This window comes from Oncorhynchus clarkii, chromosome 6, assembly GCF_045791955.1.
Source record: "Oncorhynchus clarkii lewisi isolate Uvic-CL-2024 chromosome 6, UVic_Ocla_1.0, whole genome shotgun sequence".
In the NCBI taxonomy this organism is placed as follows: domain Eukaryota; kingdom Metazoa; phylum Chordata; class Actinopteri; order Salmoniformes; family Salmonidae; genus Oncorhynchus; species Oncorhynchus clarkii.
The window spans coordinates 54,151,512-54,169,347 of NC_092152.1; the positions used below are offsets into that span (position 1 = coordinate 54,151,512).

A 17,836-nucleotide genomic window follows, 5' to 3' on the forward strand; every position below is an offset into this window, starting at 1 on the left:
CCACTGCCATCTTACAATCTAAGCTTGATGCCCTCAATCTCACACACATTCTCAATGAACCTACCAGTTACCACCCCAAAGCTGTAAACATGGGCACCCTTATAGATATCATCCTAACCAACTTGCCCTCTAAATACACCTCTGCTTTTTTCAACCAAGATCTCAGCGATCACTGCCTCATTGCCTGCATCTGTAATGGGTCAGCGGTCAAACGACTTCCACTCATCATTGTCAAACGCTCCCTAAAACACTTCAGCGTGCAGGCCTTTCTAATCGACTTGGCCGGGGTATCCTGGAAGGACATTGACCTTATCCCGTCAGTAGAGGATGCCTGGTTATTTTTTTTAAATGCCTTCCTCACCATCTTAAATAAGCATGCCCCATTCAAGACATTTAGAACCAGGAACAGGTTCTCTGGTTGTCTCCAGACCTGACTGCCCTTAACCAACACAAAAACATCCTATGGCGTTCTGCATTAGCATCGAACAGCCCCCGTGATATGCAACTTTTCAGGGAAGCTTGAAACCAATACACACAGGCAGTTAGAAAAGCCAAGGCTAGCTTTTTCAAGCAGTAATTTGCTTCCTGCAACACTAACTCAAAAAAGTTCTGGGACACTGTAAAGTCCTTGGAGAATAAGAACACCTCCTCCCAGCTGCCCACTGCACTGAGGATAGGAAACACTGTCACTACCGATAAATCCACTATGATTGAGCATTTCAATAAGCATTTTTCTACGGCTGGCCATGCTTTCCACCTGGCTACTCCTACCCCGGTCAACAGCACCGCACATCCCACAGCAACTGGCCCAAGCCTTCCCCATTTCTCCTTCTCCCAAATCCAGTCAGCTGATGTTCTGAAAGAGCTGCATAATCTGGACCCCTACAAATCAGCCGGGCTAGACAATCTGGACCCTTTCTAAAAGTATGTGCCGAAATTGTTGCCACCCCTATTACTAGCCTGTTCAACCTCTCTTTCGTGTCGTCTGAGATTCCCAAAGATTGGAAAGCAGCTGCGGTCATCCCCCTCTTCAAAGGGGGGGTGACACTCTTGACCCAAACTGCTACAGACCTATATATATCCTACCCTGCCTTTCTAAGGTCTTCGAAAGCCAAGTCAACAAACAGATTACCGACCATTTCGAATCCCACCATACCTTCTCCGCTATGCAATCTGGTTTCGGAGCTAGTCATGGGTGCGCCTCAGCCACGCTCAAGGTTCTAAACGATATCTTAACCGCCATCGATAAACAATACTGTGCAGCCGTATTCATTGACCTGGCCAAGGCTTTCGACTCTGCCAATCACCACATCCTCATCGGCAGACTCGATAGCCTTGGTTTCTCAAATGATTGCATCGCCTGATTCATTAACTTTCTCTGATAAGAGTTCAGTGTGTCAAATCGGAGGGCCTGTTGTCCGGGCCTCTGGCAGTCTCTATAGGGGTGCCACAGGGTTCAATTCTTGGACCGTCTCTCTTCTCTGTATACATCAATGATGTCGCTCTTGCTGCTGGTGAGTCTCTGATCCACCTCTACGCAGACGACACCATTCTGTATACTTCTGGCCCTTCTTTGGACTGTGTTAACAACCCTCCAGACGAGCTTCAATGCCATACAACTCTCCTTCCGTGGCCTCCAATTGCTCTTAAATACAAGTAAAACTAAATGCATGCTCTTCAACCGATCGCTGCCTGCACCTGCCCGCCCGTCCAACATCTACTCTGGACGGTTCTGTCTTAGAATACGGTTCTGTCTTAGAATAACTACAAATACCTAGGTGTCTGGTTAGACTGTAAACTCTCCTTCCAGACTCGCACCAAACATCTCCAATCCAAAGTTATATCTAGAATTGGCTTCCTATTTCGCAACAAAGCCTCCTTCACTCATGCTGCCAAACATGCCCTTGTAAAACTGACCATCCTACCGATCCTCGACTTCGGCGACGTCATTTACAAAATAGCCTCCAATACCCTACTCAATAAACTGGATGCAGTCTATCACAGTGCCATCCGTTTTGTCACCAAAGCCCCATATACTACCCACCCACCACTGCGACCTGTACGCCCTTGCTTCATACTCGTCGCCAAACCCACTGGCTCCAGGTCATCTTCAAGACCCGGCTAGGTAAAGTCCCCCCTTATCTCACCTCGCTGGTCACAATAGCAGCACCCACCTGTAGCACGCGCTCCAGCAGGTATATCTCTCTGGTCACCCCCAAAACCAATTCTTACTTTGGCCGTTCTCTGCTGCCAATGACTGGAACGAACTGCAGAAATCTCTGAAACTGGAAACACTTATCCCCCTCACTAGCTTTAAGCACCAGCTGTTAGAGCAGCTCACAGATTACTGCACCTGTACATAACCCATCTATAATTTAGCCCAAACCATCTATAATCTCCCCCTACTGTATTTATTTATTTATTTTGCTCCTTTGCACCCCATTATTTCTATCTCTACTTTGCACATTCTTCCACTGCAAATCTACCATTCCAGTGTTTATTTTTATTTTTTATTTTTTTACTAGCTATATTGTATTTACTTCGCCACCATGTCCTTTTTTGCCTTTACCTCCCTTATCCCACCTCATTTGCTCACATTGTATATAGACTCATTTTTCTACTGTACTATTGACTGTTTGTTTTTACTCCATGTGTAACTCTGTGTTGTTCGTGTCGAACTGCTTTGCTTTATCTTGGCAAGGTCGCAATTGTAAATGAGAACTTGTTCTCAACTTGCCTACCTGGTTAAATAAAGGTGAAATAAATAAATAAAAGTAGTGGTGAAATTCTTAACCATTCTGTTTTTGCTAATCGGGTCACTTCCTGTGGTTGCTCAGCTGGCCTGTCACGTGCCATGTATTGTCATGGGTCGCTGAAAGTGCCATTTTGAGTCCCACGATAGTGCTGGTAATTTGGGCCAAAAGGGTGTGGGTAGATTGTGTTACCCAAATGGTCTGTTGGAACACATTTTGGCATAATATTTGGTCTAATTCCTATTTGGTCGGGGCAATCTAGCAATCCAGAAGTTGTGAGGACGCGTCCGGGACAACTAACATTTTAGCTAACCCTTATTCTTAACCCAATTCTGCTAACCTGCTATGTACATTTCCCTGACATTTGTCCTTTTAGTTCCCCTAACCACCAACATAAATTCTCCCCATAATCCTCCTTTGTTATATTATGACAAGCAACCTTGTCTCAGAGAAAGACGTATAATGTGACGTAACATAATGTATCATAGTAAATGGAGTGTAACGGATTTTAGAAAACAGAAAATTGTTTACCCTGAGACCACGATGACTTGGTGGGTCACAACTAGTTTGGGTCACTGGTCTGAGCAGTTTGGGATTCATTCAGTCATAGTGTCTTATTCATTGTGTGTAGTAGCTCATCCTAGCCAGCCTCCGATCTGGGGTCCCCTCCCCAAGTGTGTGTGTGCCCTGTCCCTTCCCGTCCCCTTCGTTAGGATCCTAAAAGTGACCACTCAAGCGGTGGACTTCACTTTTGGCCCCATAGGACCAAATTAGGCTAGAGAATCACTCCATGTTTACAGTATGTCACAGAACAATGAACCAGAACTGTGAATGACCAGGACCGCTGGGCACAAAGTGACCTCGCTGGCTGCCGTGGACCTCGCATCACGATTCAACCGACGTGATCGACACTGTCAGTTCCCATTGTTGCCTGGTTCCATAGCTGCACGGTTGTCATGGCGTTACTGTGCAGGGTTGTCACGTACCAGGAAGACGGTCAGGCATACAGGAAACCAACTAACGAGGTCGCCCCTCAGAGCCCAGAGATCCGTTTGAATTGATATGGTGGAACTCCTAACGGACGAAGGTGGGAAGCTTTAAAAAAATGTTTTACTCTTTCCGGTTTTGCTTTTTTAGATACATCCATATCAATAGTGTATTATGTGTTACATCACCAGCGCATGGCCGGCTCTGTCCCATTCCAGTGCTTATCCCGCAGCGACAGATGGACAGAACACAGGAAGGGAGGGTGAGAGCGAGAGTGGATGAAGGTACTTTCTCTCTCTCTCTCTTTCTGGAGAGTTGCAGAACCGCACATGATAGGACCGTAAACTCTGCATGAGTGGAGCGGGAGATGGAGAGTGACTGAACAAGTGAAGGGGTGTAGATATCGCCCCTCTCTCTGTCCAGGGACTTTTCAGGGAGGACTGGACAGTCCCCCGGCTGTTTGCAGCAGGAAGAGGGAAAGGGGATAGGCATTACTTTGGACCTGCTAATCACTGAAACTTCTACACCATCCTGGACTGGACTGTAAACATAAATTAGCAGGGCAGAGGAGGATGAATCAACATCCGAGACATTCCTACACTGTTCGAAGTTTGCAACGGTTTAGGGTGTGTGTGTGTGTGAAGGTTTAGTGAGTTATCTGCTTGGGTGTAGATTTAATATCTACTAGTTTCTGTGTATGGTTGATGGACGTGGTGTGTCTGTAGTTACCTGGAGGTACTTAGCCAGCCGTCTGCTCCTAGAGGTTTGGGTTACCTGAGCTCCACCGGCTTGGCAGAGGGACAGCAATTGCCTTTACTACAGGACAGAGTCCAAAACCTTATTGTTGTTCTGAGGAACTGTAAAGGTGGGGTGTGTGTAGTTCTGTGGGAGGGACTAGTAGAGGCACAGGGACAGAGGTGACACAGGTGAGATATAAAAGCAGGCGTGTGTGTGACCGTGTGTATCTGAGGATCACACTCACTCGCCTCTCGTCCGTCTGTGTCTGCTGACCAGAGAACAGACTTGGGGATTATCGGACAGTTGATGAGCTTTAGGGCACTGCCATTGTCCAGGGGATCAACACACACACACACACACACAGAGGAGAGAAAGTGAGACTCCCTACTGGAACCTCTCTCGCCCTCTGAAGAGCACCGGCGTTGTGTATTGTGGTGAATACCGTAAAAGAGGAGAGTAGACTGGATATTTGTAGTCTTTTCGTCTTTGAACTTGGCTGCAGTACAGATTGCACAGTACAGACACTACAGTCCAGGATAGAACTTTGGAACTGTTCTCGCTGTGGATACACTTGTTGCCATCTCTCGCACTCAGTCTTCAGCTCTCCAACTGATGACCACTATGACCAGACCACAGAAGATACGCCTGGAGCTCTGACTGCCATTCACACCTAGACCTCAACCATGGAACCCCTCCATAACAGCTTATAAGCTATCATAACAACCTGTGGAACTTCAACAGTTCCTGTCCCATTCAAACAAGGGGGACTTTGTTTGGGTGAGAACGGAGCGAACCAACCTGCCCGTCTCCACGGACGGACGGGATCATGTACGTGCTGTGCACTCTTGTGGTACTGAGTATCCACAGCCTCTTTAAGAGCCGACACAAGGCCCTGGAGCCCAGCGATAAAGAGGCTAGAGATGGGGCCACCCTGCCTGGGGACAAGGCCCCTCCACTAGGGGAGGGAGGCAGGTCAAGGGACCCCGGGCCTGGAGGTCTTGGAGAGGGTGTGGGGCCAAGGGAGAAGGAGAGCGGGATGACTGTAGCCCTCTCTCAGGATAAGAGGCAGAGGGCTCCTGTTGTAGACAGGAAGGCTGCAGGCTGCAACTTCACAGGCAAACATAGAGGTGACGGGGAGTTGCGCTGCAGCCAGGGCAGGCTGGGATGCGGAGAAGGCAGCCTGGAGAATGTGCCGGACAGCAGAAAACGATTGCAGGTGAGAGGAGGGGAAGATGGGGATAGAGGGAGGGGATGCTAAACAGAACAGGAGGGAGGGGAGAGCACCTACATGTGCAAACCAGCATGTAGGCACAGGTATGTTTGAGACTGGCATGGGATTACAGACACGGATAAGGCACCAATCTCATTAATGAAGTACCAATCATAAATATTGTGGTACAGAAGTCCAAGGTTTGGGGCCTCCCGAGTGGCGCAGCGGTCTAATGCACTGCATCTTAGTGCTTGAGGCGTCACTACAGACCCGGGTCCGATCCAGGGCTGTGCCGCAGCCAGCCGCAACCAGGAGATCCATGAGACAGCACAATTGGCCCAGCGTTGTCCGGGTTAAGGGAGGGTTTGGCCGGCTGGGATGTCCTTGTCCCATCGCTCTCTAGCGACTCCTATGGCTGGCCGGGCACATGCACGCTGACACGGTCACCAGTTATACAGTGTTTCCTTCAACACATTGGTGTGGCTGGCTTCCGGATTAAGCGAGCAGTGTGTCAAGATGCAGCGCTGCTTGGCGGGGTCATATTTCAGAGGAAGCATGGCTCTTGACCTTTGCCTCTCCCCAGTCCATACGGGAGTTGCAGCACCAATTGGATATCATGAAATTGGCCAAGAATTTTAAAGATTATGTTGAAATCCTTTTTAATGAGATGCAGCACCATGTTGGTTTAGTATTTAAGTAATTATGTGCTTGTGTGAGCAAGTTGGAGAGATAATCTAAGCGCTGCTCCAGCAGTCTTAACCTTTCTGGGCTATTGAAGGAATGTGTGTGGTTGTTTGTGGGTGACTATGGACCTTGGCAGTTCACCATTGATTACCTTGAGGTTCACATTAGTGAGTAATGTGATGACCATCGCCCATTCCTAGCTCCCTACCGCTCACTTGGGTTTGTATAGCCAAATAGATTTTCCTGTTCTCCATCTCTCTCCTTTTCCCTCCCTCAGACAGCCTCCCTTATTATTTTAAAAGTTTTTCCCCCCTCCTGTCTTTCTTATTTTCACCCATCTCCCCACAAGCCCAGTCAAATCCCCTCCTAACCTGCTGACTATATCTATTGGTGGTATGAGAAATGAGTAATGGCAGAATGCGTGCTGATGCTAAAGTGGGCCGGAGTGTCCCTGCATTCCGGGGAAACGGATTCAGATCATCATTTATGTAACCATGTTGTTAATCTGAGGACAGCCTCACTATCTCTGCTCTGTGTTTTGGGATAAAGTGGGCTTTAATCCCTCACAATGCTGTGATTCTGGCTGTCGGCCCAATGACACATTTCATATCACGGTAAAAAAAACAATGGATGGTTTGACAGTATTTTATGATTTTGAATAATAAATGATGTATTTTCTTTATGAATAGTGTGTGACCCTAGGGTGGCAACACATACATTCTAAGTGATTTTATATGGGTCTTTCTCCGTTCTGATTGTTTTATACTGTTCAATTCCACTTCAACCCCCTAGCCCCACCCATTCTCTCTCAACCCTAACCCCATTCCTCCTGGTCATAGGGAGGGCCTCTCTGAATCACCCTCCTTTGATATTTGTCCCTGTAAATCCCTAAACAACGCTTTGGTTACACAACTAAGACTGAGGGAACGCTAAGGTATTTCAGAGGGAGCATGGTCACTGTGCTGTCCTCTCATGGTCACTCATCTGATGTGCTCTACATTCAACATCTGCCACATGATTAATTAGTAAAGGACAAACTACACCAGGAACTTGATAGTGTTATGATAACGCTAGAATAATTCCCTGGAGATGTGTTCGCGTCTTACCGTTGTGCTCTCGTAGTGTGTTTGTGTTTCATCTATAATTCCCTGAGGAACAGTGACTACCCTGAGAACACCTTCTGTGTGTGTCTGCTAGTTTCTCTGTATATGCAGTTGAAGTCGGAAGTTTACATGCACCTTAGCCAAATTACATTTCAACTCAGTTTTTCACAATTCCTGACATTTAATCCTAGTAAAAAAATCCCTGTCTTAGGTCAGTTAGGATCACCACTTTATTTTAAGATTGTGAAATGTCAATAATAGTAGAGGGATTTATTTCAGCTTTTATTTCTTTCATCACATTCCCAGTGGTACATACACTCAATTAGTATTTGGTAGCATTGCCTTTAAATTGTTTAACTTGGGTCAAACGTTTCGGGTAGCCTTCCCACAATACGTTGGGTGAATTTTGGCCCATTCCTCCTGTCAGAGGTGGTGTAACTGAGACAGGTTTGTAGGTCTCTTTGCACGCACACACATTTTCAGTTCTGCCCACAGATTTTCTATCGGATTGAGGTCAGGGCTTTGTGATGGCCACTCCAATACCTTGACTTTGTTATCCTTAAGCCATTTTGCCACAGCTTTGGAAGTGTGCTTGGGGTCATTGTCCATTTGGAAGACCCATTTGCGACCAAGCTTTAACTTCCTGACTGATGTCTTGAGGTGTTGCTTCAATATATCCACATAATTTTCCATCCTCATTATGCAATCTATTTTGTGAAGTGCACCAGTTCCTCCTGCAGCAAAGCACCCACACAACATGATGCTGCCACCCCTGTGCTTCACGGTTGGGATGGTGTTCTTCGGCTTGCAAGCCTCCCCCTTTTTCCTCCAAACATAACGATGGTCATTATGGCCAAATAGTTATATTTTTGTTTCATCAGACCAGAAGACATTTCTCCAAAAAGTACGATCTTTGTCCCCATGTGCAGTTGCAAACCGTAGTCTGGCTTTTTTATGGTGGTTTTGGAGCAGTGGCTTCTTCCTTGCTGAGCGGCCATTCAGGTTATATCGATATAGGACTCTATTTACTGTGGATATAGATACTTTTGCACCTGTTTCCTCCAGCATCTTCACAAGATCCTTTTGCTGTTGTTCTGGGATTTATTTGCACTTTTCACACCAAAGTATGTTCATCTCTAGGAGACAGAACGCTTCTCCTTCTTGAGCGGTATGATGGCTGCGTGGTCCCATGGTGTTTACTTGCGTACTATTGTTTGTACAGATGAACGTGGTACCTTAAGGCGTTTGGAAAATGCTCCCAAGGATGAACCAGACTTGTGGAGGTCTACAATTTTTTTTATCTGAGGTCTTGGCTGATTTTCTTTTGATTTTCCCATGATGTCAAGTAAAGATGCACTGAGTTTGAAGGTAGGCCTTGAAATACATCCACAGGTACACCTCCAATTGACTCAAATTATGTCAATTAGTCTGTCAGAAGCTTATAAAGCCATGACATAATTTTCAGGAATTTTCCAAGCAGTTTAAAGGCACAGTCAACTTAGTGTATGTAAACTTCTGACCCACTGGAATTGTGATACAGTAAAATAAACTCTGTAAACAATTGTTGGCAAAATTACTTATCATTCTCAAAGTAGATGTCCTAACCGACTTGCCAAAACTATAGTTTGTTAACAAGAAATTTGTGGAGTGGTTGAAAAATTAGTTTTAATGACTCCAACCTAAGTGTATGTAAACTTCCGACTTCAACTGTATACACACACACCAGCCTTTTTCTCAGTTTCCCTCAGTATGAGTAGTCACACAGACCTGGCCAGGACTCCATTACCCAGCAGCCTCTAGTGAGTGGGGAGGGATTGAGTGCTAGTGAATTGTCAGTGAAGCAGCACTCACACAGTGTGATTTACAGCACTACTTGTTTGGGTAAATATACATTTGAGCGGTGGCAGCCATAGGAGACCATGTGTTCTTTGTGTGTGCATATTGCAGTGTACAATTATGTATACTGTATGGTTTAGGAACAAGTGTATGGCATGTTACGAGAGCCATTTGCCTTTTAAGTAATAAGTGATGTATGGAGACAGTGTTTCATAAATTCATATTTGCACACACACAGTTCTCTGTCACATATTGCAAGCAGGGGAAGGAGAACTCAGAAGAGCCACGCTTCATTTGTAGCTAAAATATTTATTCCTCCACTGCAGAGCGAGCGATGGGGAAAAAAAGAAAAAAAAAAGTATGTATGTATATATATATTAAAGGGAGGGGACTGGAGGGGGAAGAATGAGGGTGGCTCCAATTCTGCTGTTACTAAGGAACAGCGAGAGAGAGAGAGTGTGTGTGTTAGAGAAGGGGGGCTGGCTAGTGACAGTGAGCCGTGGGGGTGTGTTGATTGGTGAGTGTGTGTGTTTCCGCCGCGTAAAGATGGTCTCTACAGCGATGCAGGGATGATCAGGACACAGAGACTGCAGGGAGGAAGGTGAGTATCATACCGATTTAAGGAAAAGGAATGGGGGGATGAGAAATGGAGAGAGAAAGAGGGGGGGGAGGAGGGGGACATGTTGAGTGAGGTATGAGAGGTAGCCACTCGGGTTAGATGGAGAGAAATAAAAAGCGATAGAATAACTGCAGGAGAAGGAAAGAAAGGGCAGTTATAGTGTTTCTCTGTTGACTGATTGTCCCTGTATGGTAGGATTCTCTCCTTCTCCCACTGTCTTTGTTAAGGTTTTACCCATACCTAGTAATCCCAGTTTATATGATGTCGTGCTGATGAATTAATCTCAACCGTATTCTGATGCATTGGGTTTTATTCAGATTCATGTCTGAACCTCCCAGAGCTGTGTGATTTTGAGCAGACAGTTTCTGACACTTGACGCATGGTGGCTGAGCTGAGCTACCAGTGAATGATTTGACCCAGTTTAGTGGGAGGAGGGGGATGAGCGCGGAAGAGAGAGGGGGGAATTGAACCCTGTAAGTAAGGGTTCTGTGATGTGCTCATTATAACAGGAAGCAGATTCCTTCTGTCAGAGTCCTGCCCTCGCTCTGTCTGGCACGCTGTGTCTATCCTGTCTGGCACGCTGTGTCTATCCTGTCTGGCACGCACGCTGTGTCTATGCTGTCTGTCTATCCTTTCGGTCTCAGGCGATCTCCTTGTCCACCAACAGCATTTTAGCTACAGACTGTTATGTGCTAGCTATCTAGTTTGTTTTATGAATGTGCAATGAACATAAAAAATACTCATTTATATAAGGAATTGGCAACTCGTTCTCAATCTAAGAAACGGGCATCTTCTTATCCAGGTAGGCCACTTGATTTCAACATCTAAACATAGTGAACAGGCTATGTTGTTCAAACAGTTGGAGACGGACAGGAGGGTGTATTCATAGCAGTTCAACTGCTCTACCTTGTTAGCAAGCAAATAGATTAGCTGGCTACTCACAAGCATGTGGGCTTGTGCTTGAGAGAGTTTTTGGGTGGATATTCCTTTAACATACAGTAAGTTTCAAACTATCCATTGGTATGCATTTCACTAGTCCATTGTTGATATAGTCCCAAAATGTTTGGCATGTCAGAAATCAAGTTTTCAAGACTACAGCCAATACGATACAGTTTCTTGAAAACTTGATTGCTGACATGCAAAACATTTTGTGACTATATCAACAATGGACTAATGAAATAAATACCAAAAGAGTTTTTGGGTGGGGTTTTCCTTAAATATTATATAGTGCCTGCTATTTTTTGTTGTGAATATTGTTCTGGAAGCAGCTCTTGCAGAGTGGTCACTAGCTGGCACTGCCACAAAGTCATAAAATCTGATTTTAAACCTAACCTTAACCCTAACCACACTGCCAACCCTAATGCCTAACGCTAACCTTAAACTAAAGGGATACTTTTGGAATTTGGCAATGAAGCCCTTTATCTACTTCCCCAGAGTCAGATGAACCAGTGGATGCCATTTTTATGCTGTACCTCTAAGTGCAATTTGAAGGAAGTTGCTAACTAGTGTTAGCGCATTTGCTAGCTAGTGTTAACGCAATGACTGGACGTCTATGGGTAACTGCTAGGATGCTAGTAAATACCGGAGACTTCTAGTCATTGCTAAATCTAGTTAGCAATGGCTTACAAAATGACCTCCAACTTCCTTCATATTGGATGCAGAGACGTACAAATGGTATCCATGAGTTATTCTGACTCGTACGAAGTAGATAAAGGGCTTCATTGCCAAAATCCCAAAGTATCCCTTTAAGATTAAAAAGCTAATTTTTGTTTTCATACATTTTTACAATATATCCAGTTTTGACACTGCAGTTGGCCTATCTAATGGGAAATCACTCAGTTCTGCCTCCAGGACAAGACTCATAACAATAAAAGTCAACCTGCTCATCATTAGTGCATTGTGCATGGTTCTGGTTAAATTTGTAACAAAAAGGTCATTTTCATAGACTTGAAAGCCAGATCAGTGATTATTGCAAAAAAGCAGGTTAAACTATTTTGATAAAATAATTTAATTATTACTTATGATTGTGGAAGGCTTATTTAGCCTAGGTATAATTTTACAAACCCTGATTAGATTATTCCTGACTATTTGAAATGCAGCGTATTGACCTTGTCACTCATATATCTATGTATGTGTGTATATGTGTGTGTGTGTTGAATCCATGTTTCGGGCTACAGAGACCAAAACTATGGGCGTCCTTCTGCTACGACAACAGGGAGCGGACCATAGAATGAAAGACCACAGTAAATATTGAATGAAATGCAGTCAAAATATTGCAATTAAATAAAGACCGTTCATGGCTAAAAAAATTGGAAAAGAGAGAGTCGACCAGCAAGCCCCTTTTCTCAGTCTCATCGTGTGACGAGGACTTTCAGTGTAACACAGCTACAGATCCATGCCCTGTCTGAGCAGGCTCTACCTGGGAACCATAAAGCCGGTTATTGGAACATTACTGACCAAGGGGTAAGGATTTGAATTATGAAGTAATAACATCAAAACACGTTTTTTTGAACTTACTGTCCTCTAAGGGGGGCTTTAACAGACGAATGTATGAGGACTGAGGTATAGTACTCCCAGGCTTTGTGTCACTAACAAAGAGCTCTTTAATTTACCAGCCTATAACATACATTATTTAAAACAGACAGGGCTGTAGGGACTAGGAAGTCACTGACAGGACAGTTCCAACAGACAAAGACACACATGCACAAGCTTCCTGTGGTCAGGCAGTCTGTCACTGTCTAGCTCCTACTGTACAGTCAGATGGCCTGAAGCCCCCCTTGAAGAAGGGCTTGGTGATATGGCCTAAAAATCATCATAAATTTAAAAAAAAATATGGCCAATTCACTATATACAGTGCCTTGCGAAAGTATTCGGCCCCCTTGAACTTTGCGACCTTTTGCCACATTTCAGGCTTCAAACATAAAGATATAAAACTGTGTTTTTTTGTGAAGAATCAACAACAAGTGGGACACAATCATGAAGTGGAACGACATTTATTGGATATTTCAAACTTTTTTAACAAATCAAAAACTGAAAAATTGGGCGTGCAAAATTATTCAGCCCCTTTACTTTCAGTGCAGCAAACTCTCTCCAGATGTTCAGTGAGGATCTCTGAATGATCCAATGTTGACCTAAATGACTAATGATGATAAATACAATCCACCTGTGTGTTATCAAGTCTCCGTATAAATGCACCTGCACTGTGATAGTCTCAGAGGTCCGTTAAAAGCGCAGAGAGCATCATGAAGAACAAGGAACACACCAGGCAGGTCCGAGATACTGTTGTGAAGAAGTTTAAAGCCGGATTTGGATACCAAAAATATTTCCCAAGCTTTAAACATCCCAAGGAGCACTGTGCAAGCGATAATATTGAAATGGAAGGAGTATCAGACCACTGCAAATCTACCAAGACCTGGCCGTCCCTCTAAACTTTCAGCTCATACAAGGAGAAGACTGATCAGAGATGCAGCCAAGAGGCCCATGATCACTCTGGATGAACTGCAGAGATCTACAGCTGAGGTGGGAGACTCTGCCCATAGGACAACAATCAGTCGTATATTGCACAAATCTGGCCTTTATGGAAGAGTGGCAAGAAGAAAGCCATTTCTTAAAGATATCCATAAAAAGTGTCGTTTAAAGTTTGCCACAAGCCACCTGGGAGACACACCAAACATGTGGAAGAAGGTGCTCTGATCAGATGAAACCAAAATGGAACTTTTTGGCAACAATGCAAAACGTTATGTTTGGCGTAAAAGCAACACAGCTGAACACACCATCCCCACTGTCAAACATGGTGGTGGCAGCATCATGGTTTGGGCCTGCTTTTCTTCAGCAGGGACAGGGAAGATGGTTAAAATTGATGGGAAGATGGATGGAGCCAAATACAGGACCATTCTGGAAGAAAACCTGATGGAGTCTGCAAAAGACCTGAGACCGGGATGGAGATTTGTCTTCCAACAAGACAATGATCCAAAACAGAAAGCAAAATCTACAATGGAATGGTTAAAAAATAAACATATCCAGGTGTAGAATGGCCAAGTCAAAGTCCAGACCTGAATCCAATCGAGAATCTGTGGAAAGAACTGAAAACTGCTGTTCACAAATGCTCTCCATCCAACCTCACTGAGCTCGAGCTGTTTTGCAAGGAGGAATGGGAAAAAATGTCAGTCTCTCGATGTGCAAAACTGATAGAGACATACCCCAAGCGACTTACAGCTGTAATCACAGCAAAAGGTGGCGCTACAAAGTATTAACTTAAGGGGGCTGAATAATTTTGCACGCCCAATTTTTCAGTTTTTGATTTGTTAAAAAAGTTTGAAATATCCAATAAATGTCGTTCCACTTCATGATTGTGCCCCACTTGTTGTTGATTCTTCACAAAAAAATACAGTTTTATATCTTTATGTTTGAAGCCTGAAATGTGGCAAAAGGTTGCAAAGTTCAAGGGGGCCGAATACTTTCGCAAGGCACTGTACATACACACTATTTTATATTTACACTATATTTTATATATAGCTGAGTCTTAACAGGGACAACTGGAACTGGGTTAATGAGATTCACATACTGTGGAGAGGAAGAGAGTAGGGAGGGATACTCAGAGGATACACTCAAATGGAAGGAGAGCGATAAGAGGGATGAAAATACTTGAGGGAGGGATATACAAACAGTAAGAGAGAGAGGCAGGGGGATGGGGGGAGTCACATCTTATCCTCTCTGCTTTATGTTAAGCCCTTCCTCTGTGCTGTCATCAACTATTAGAATGCTCTGCTTTGGCAGGGTGAAGCTAAACACTAGTTAAAGTAGGAGGGAGAGTACTGGGTGGGGGGGTGCAACATTAGCTCCTCACAGCTGGCCAGCCCCTCCTGTCATCCCCTGTTCCACAACAGTAGTCTCCCACACAAGCACATTGATATCACCCACTGTACTAGAGCTAAATAGTTTTTTGCAATATTCCTGGTGCATAGAGGGGACAGGTGATACTATAGAAGGCAGAGTGCCGACAGGAGTGTGTAACCTTATCCTACACACCATGCCTTGTGCTCAAAGAACCATGGAGAGCGTGGTAACCTAGAAACCTATCAGGTGTGTGTATGTTTCCGTGAGGACAATACCTTGGAAGCAGTAAATAACCAGATAAGCTGTATGACTTTACTCTTTTTTTTTTGTCTTTTTTTTTGTCCTTTGTGCTCATAACACCCTCTATGGGGCTGGCAGAGAACTGCATTTGCCACAAAGGCATCCACAACTCTATACTGTATCGCCTCATGTATCACAAGCTCAGTGTAAAAGTTGCCTTTAACCACAGATCTACACAAACATGACCTTGCCTCTACCGACTCCTTTTCTACTACCTAGAAAAAGCCACGGGGTGCCTGATCTCACTGGAACATTTTAATAATGAGAACGCTTTTAATTTTTCTGGCACAACCGTCTTAGGCTCTAACATTCCTGACACTTTGCTCTGAGCTGTGAATTCAGAGTGTAGAAAGAGAGGAAATGAGGTGATAGAGGGAGGGAAGGAAGCAGAGATCAAAAGGCCACCCACCTTTCTCCTGCAGTCAAAGAGGGAGAAACAGCAGGTTGGGGTGGACAAGTGAGGACAAAATCCCTAAAGTAAACACACCAGTCTCCCCAGAGAGTATGATGACCTCAGTTTTGGATTCCCGCCTAATACTAAAAGCTAGGATTTGAAGATAGGTCCCTGTTGATAGATCTGATCCGAGATATGTGGTTAGGGACACCTTGATCCTTCTCCTCAGAGGAAGATGAGGTGTTTATGAAGGAGGCCATCTGTTGTGGGGTTTAAAGGATTATGGGTAAATAAGTGGATAAGGTAGAGGTTGCCTCTTACCACTGGTCCAGGGTCAGGTATTATTTAATCAGCCTAATGGTTAAGGTTAGGTTGGGGTGTTAAATAACCCGATCTTAGATCTGTGGTTAATGGCAACGTCCATTCTGCGTTTCCTGTGTATTTGTGGGCGGGACCTAACCCTGTACATACCGCTAGTAAACTATGGCATGTCGCTACGGATACCGACGTCTTTCTATGGATGCCAAGCGTGTGGTCAGGTTGTAGAGTGAGGATGTTATGATGGCCGCCAGGCCTGTGGAAGGGACTGCAGGTGTGTTCAAGTTGAATTATTTCATTTGGAGTTATTTGGAATACATAGGCGTATGTAAGAGTGGTCACATGGGAGAGTGTGTGTTGTTCAGGCTGTAGAAGGAGGGTGGCTGCCACAAGTCTGGCTAAGGGGCAAGCAGGATGATTGGCTGGATGGGATCTCTGATCAACAAACGCTGGCTGGACCGAGATCGAGACAAAGACCACTACTCCACACAGGACCGGATTCCCTCCGGAGTCGCACACAGGGTACGGTTTCATTCAGGGACACAGGATTGGTTCTTAGATTATGTATAGACTGAGGGTGAAGTCTGATATACACACTCTATGGGAGGGTAGATGGAGGCCAGATGGAGGCCCAGAGTATGGTCCAGAACGGTCAACTCTGGGTCACAGTCAGTACAACCACATACACACAAGGGTTGAACCAGACTGACCACACGATCAGTGGTCACATTCACTCACACAATCATGGAACTCGCCAAACACACAGGTGTGAGTTTTGACGTTTCTGCCTGGTTCTTTGTGCAGGCATTGCTATATTTGCACACTGGGTGCATTCACATGTTTTGTATCCCACTCTGTAATGTGTAGCTATTGAATAGAGTTGAGTAATGAATTGATGTGACGGTGCAGAGTTTTATGTATACCGTAGTTGAATAGTATTGTTGTGTGAATGGTGATGTAGTACAACATGGAAGTGTGTGTGTCTGTCTTGACCCTTACTCTTCCACTGATTGCGTTAATATCAGGGCAGTCTGTGTGGGGCTGTGAACTGTAAACTGCTTATCACTGTCGGTATAATCTGATTTTGGTCAGTATTGACCAGTTTGAGGTCAGTCCTGTGTAGTCTGATTGGCTTGACCCTCGTGCCCCGGCTCAGACCAGGGATCAGGACCAGGGAGAGTCTGGAAAGCAGTGGGATGACTGAATAGGATGAACTTCTGGCCCATTTGGGACGGGTGGTAATGGAGCCACCAGAATGGCCTGACAAAGGTTAAATAAAAAATATACAGGCATTTCATTGAGACCAATGTCCCGATGTCATTACCACATACAGTACATACCTGAATGTGCTACTTAACCTCCAACTGTCCAGGGCCCGGTTTCCCGAAATCGATGGAACTAAGGTCTACGAGTGTTTTAAAAAAAAATATATATATATATATATATAATATGATTCATCTTTCCTACAACTGCCGAAGATGTAAGATGAGTTTCCCAAAACACCACGCAGAGAGAACGGTCGCTAAGTGCGTTGTTGGAGCATGTGTCGGTACTGATAGGATCAGTGGCGGATTTAGGTATGGGCGGCATCTTGCTGGGGGCAGCACGGGGCGCCAGCACAAACCCCCCCCCCCCCCCCCCCAAAAGAAATCGGAATGCTGACATTTGCATGATCGGTTTTCTATCGCTCATTTGCACGTCACGTCAATGATATTTCACTGTGGGTCAATTAACCTTGTCGGAGTGGGCGTCCTGATTCTAGTTTGTTAGCTGGAAAGGTCTCTCACTCAGAAGTACGAGATGGGGAGCTGGGCAGGGGTAGGTTGACCTCGGGTCTCCCCACTGGAAGCCCGAGGTAAGGGGAGCGGGTGAATATCAAATAGCGCACCTCTAACTTTGTACAGTTCTAATGCAATTAGCTGTGCAATTTAGTATGCGTTTCTTGTTTGAAGTGCAAAAGTGTAATAATCAGGTTCTCTTGTTTATAAGTGTTATTCTATTTGTGTATTTGTGCGATTTACTGTTTTTTGTTAGTAATAGGGTAATAGTGTAATAATT

The 17,836-nt window shown here is 44.8% G+C and overlaps 1 protein-coding gene across 13 annotated transcripts in view; it reads left to right on the plus strand.

Annotated features, from left to right (window-relative positions):
- Positions 1 to 17,836, plus strand: part of LOC139411288 (kinesin-like protein KIFC3) — a 67,467-nt gene that overhangs the window by 24,833 nt on the left and 24,798 nt on the right. For 5 of the 13 annotated variants that reach the window (XM_071157387.1, XM_071157388.1, XM_071157386.1 and 2 more), the window contains exon 1: positions 4,094 to 5,694. The exons of 4 other annotated variants lie outside the window; for them this stretch is intronic. In XM_071157387.1, the coding sequence (XP_071013488.1) occupies positions 5,305 to 5,694 (390 nt within the window). In that variant the 5' untranslated portion in view covers positions 4,094 to 5,304. 4 more of the 13 variants (XM_071157384.1, XM_071157392.1, XM_071157393.1 and 1 more) reach the window with 4 other exon arrangements.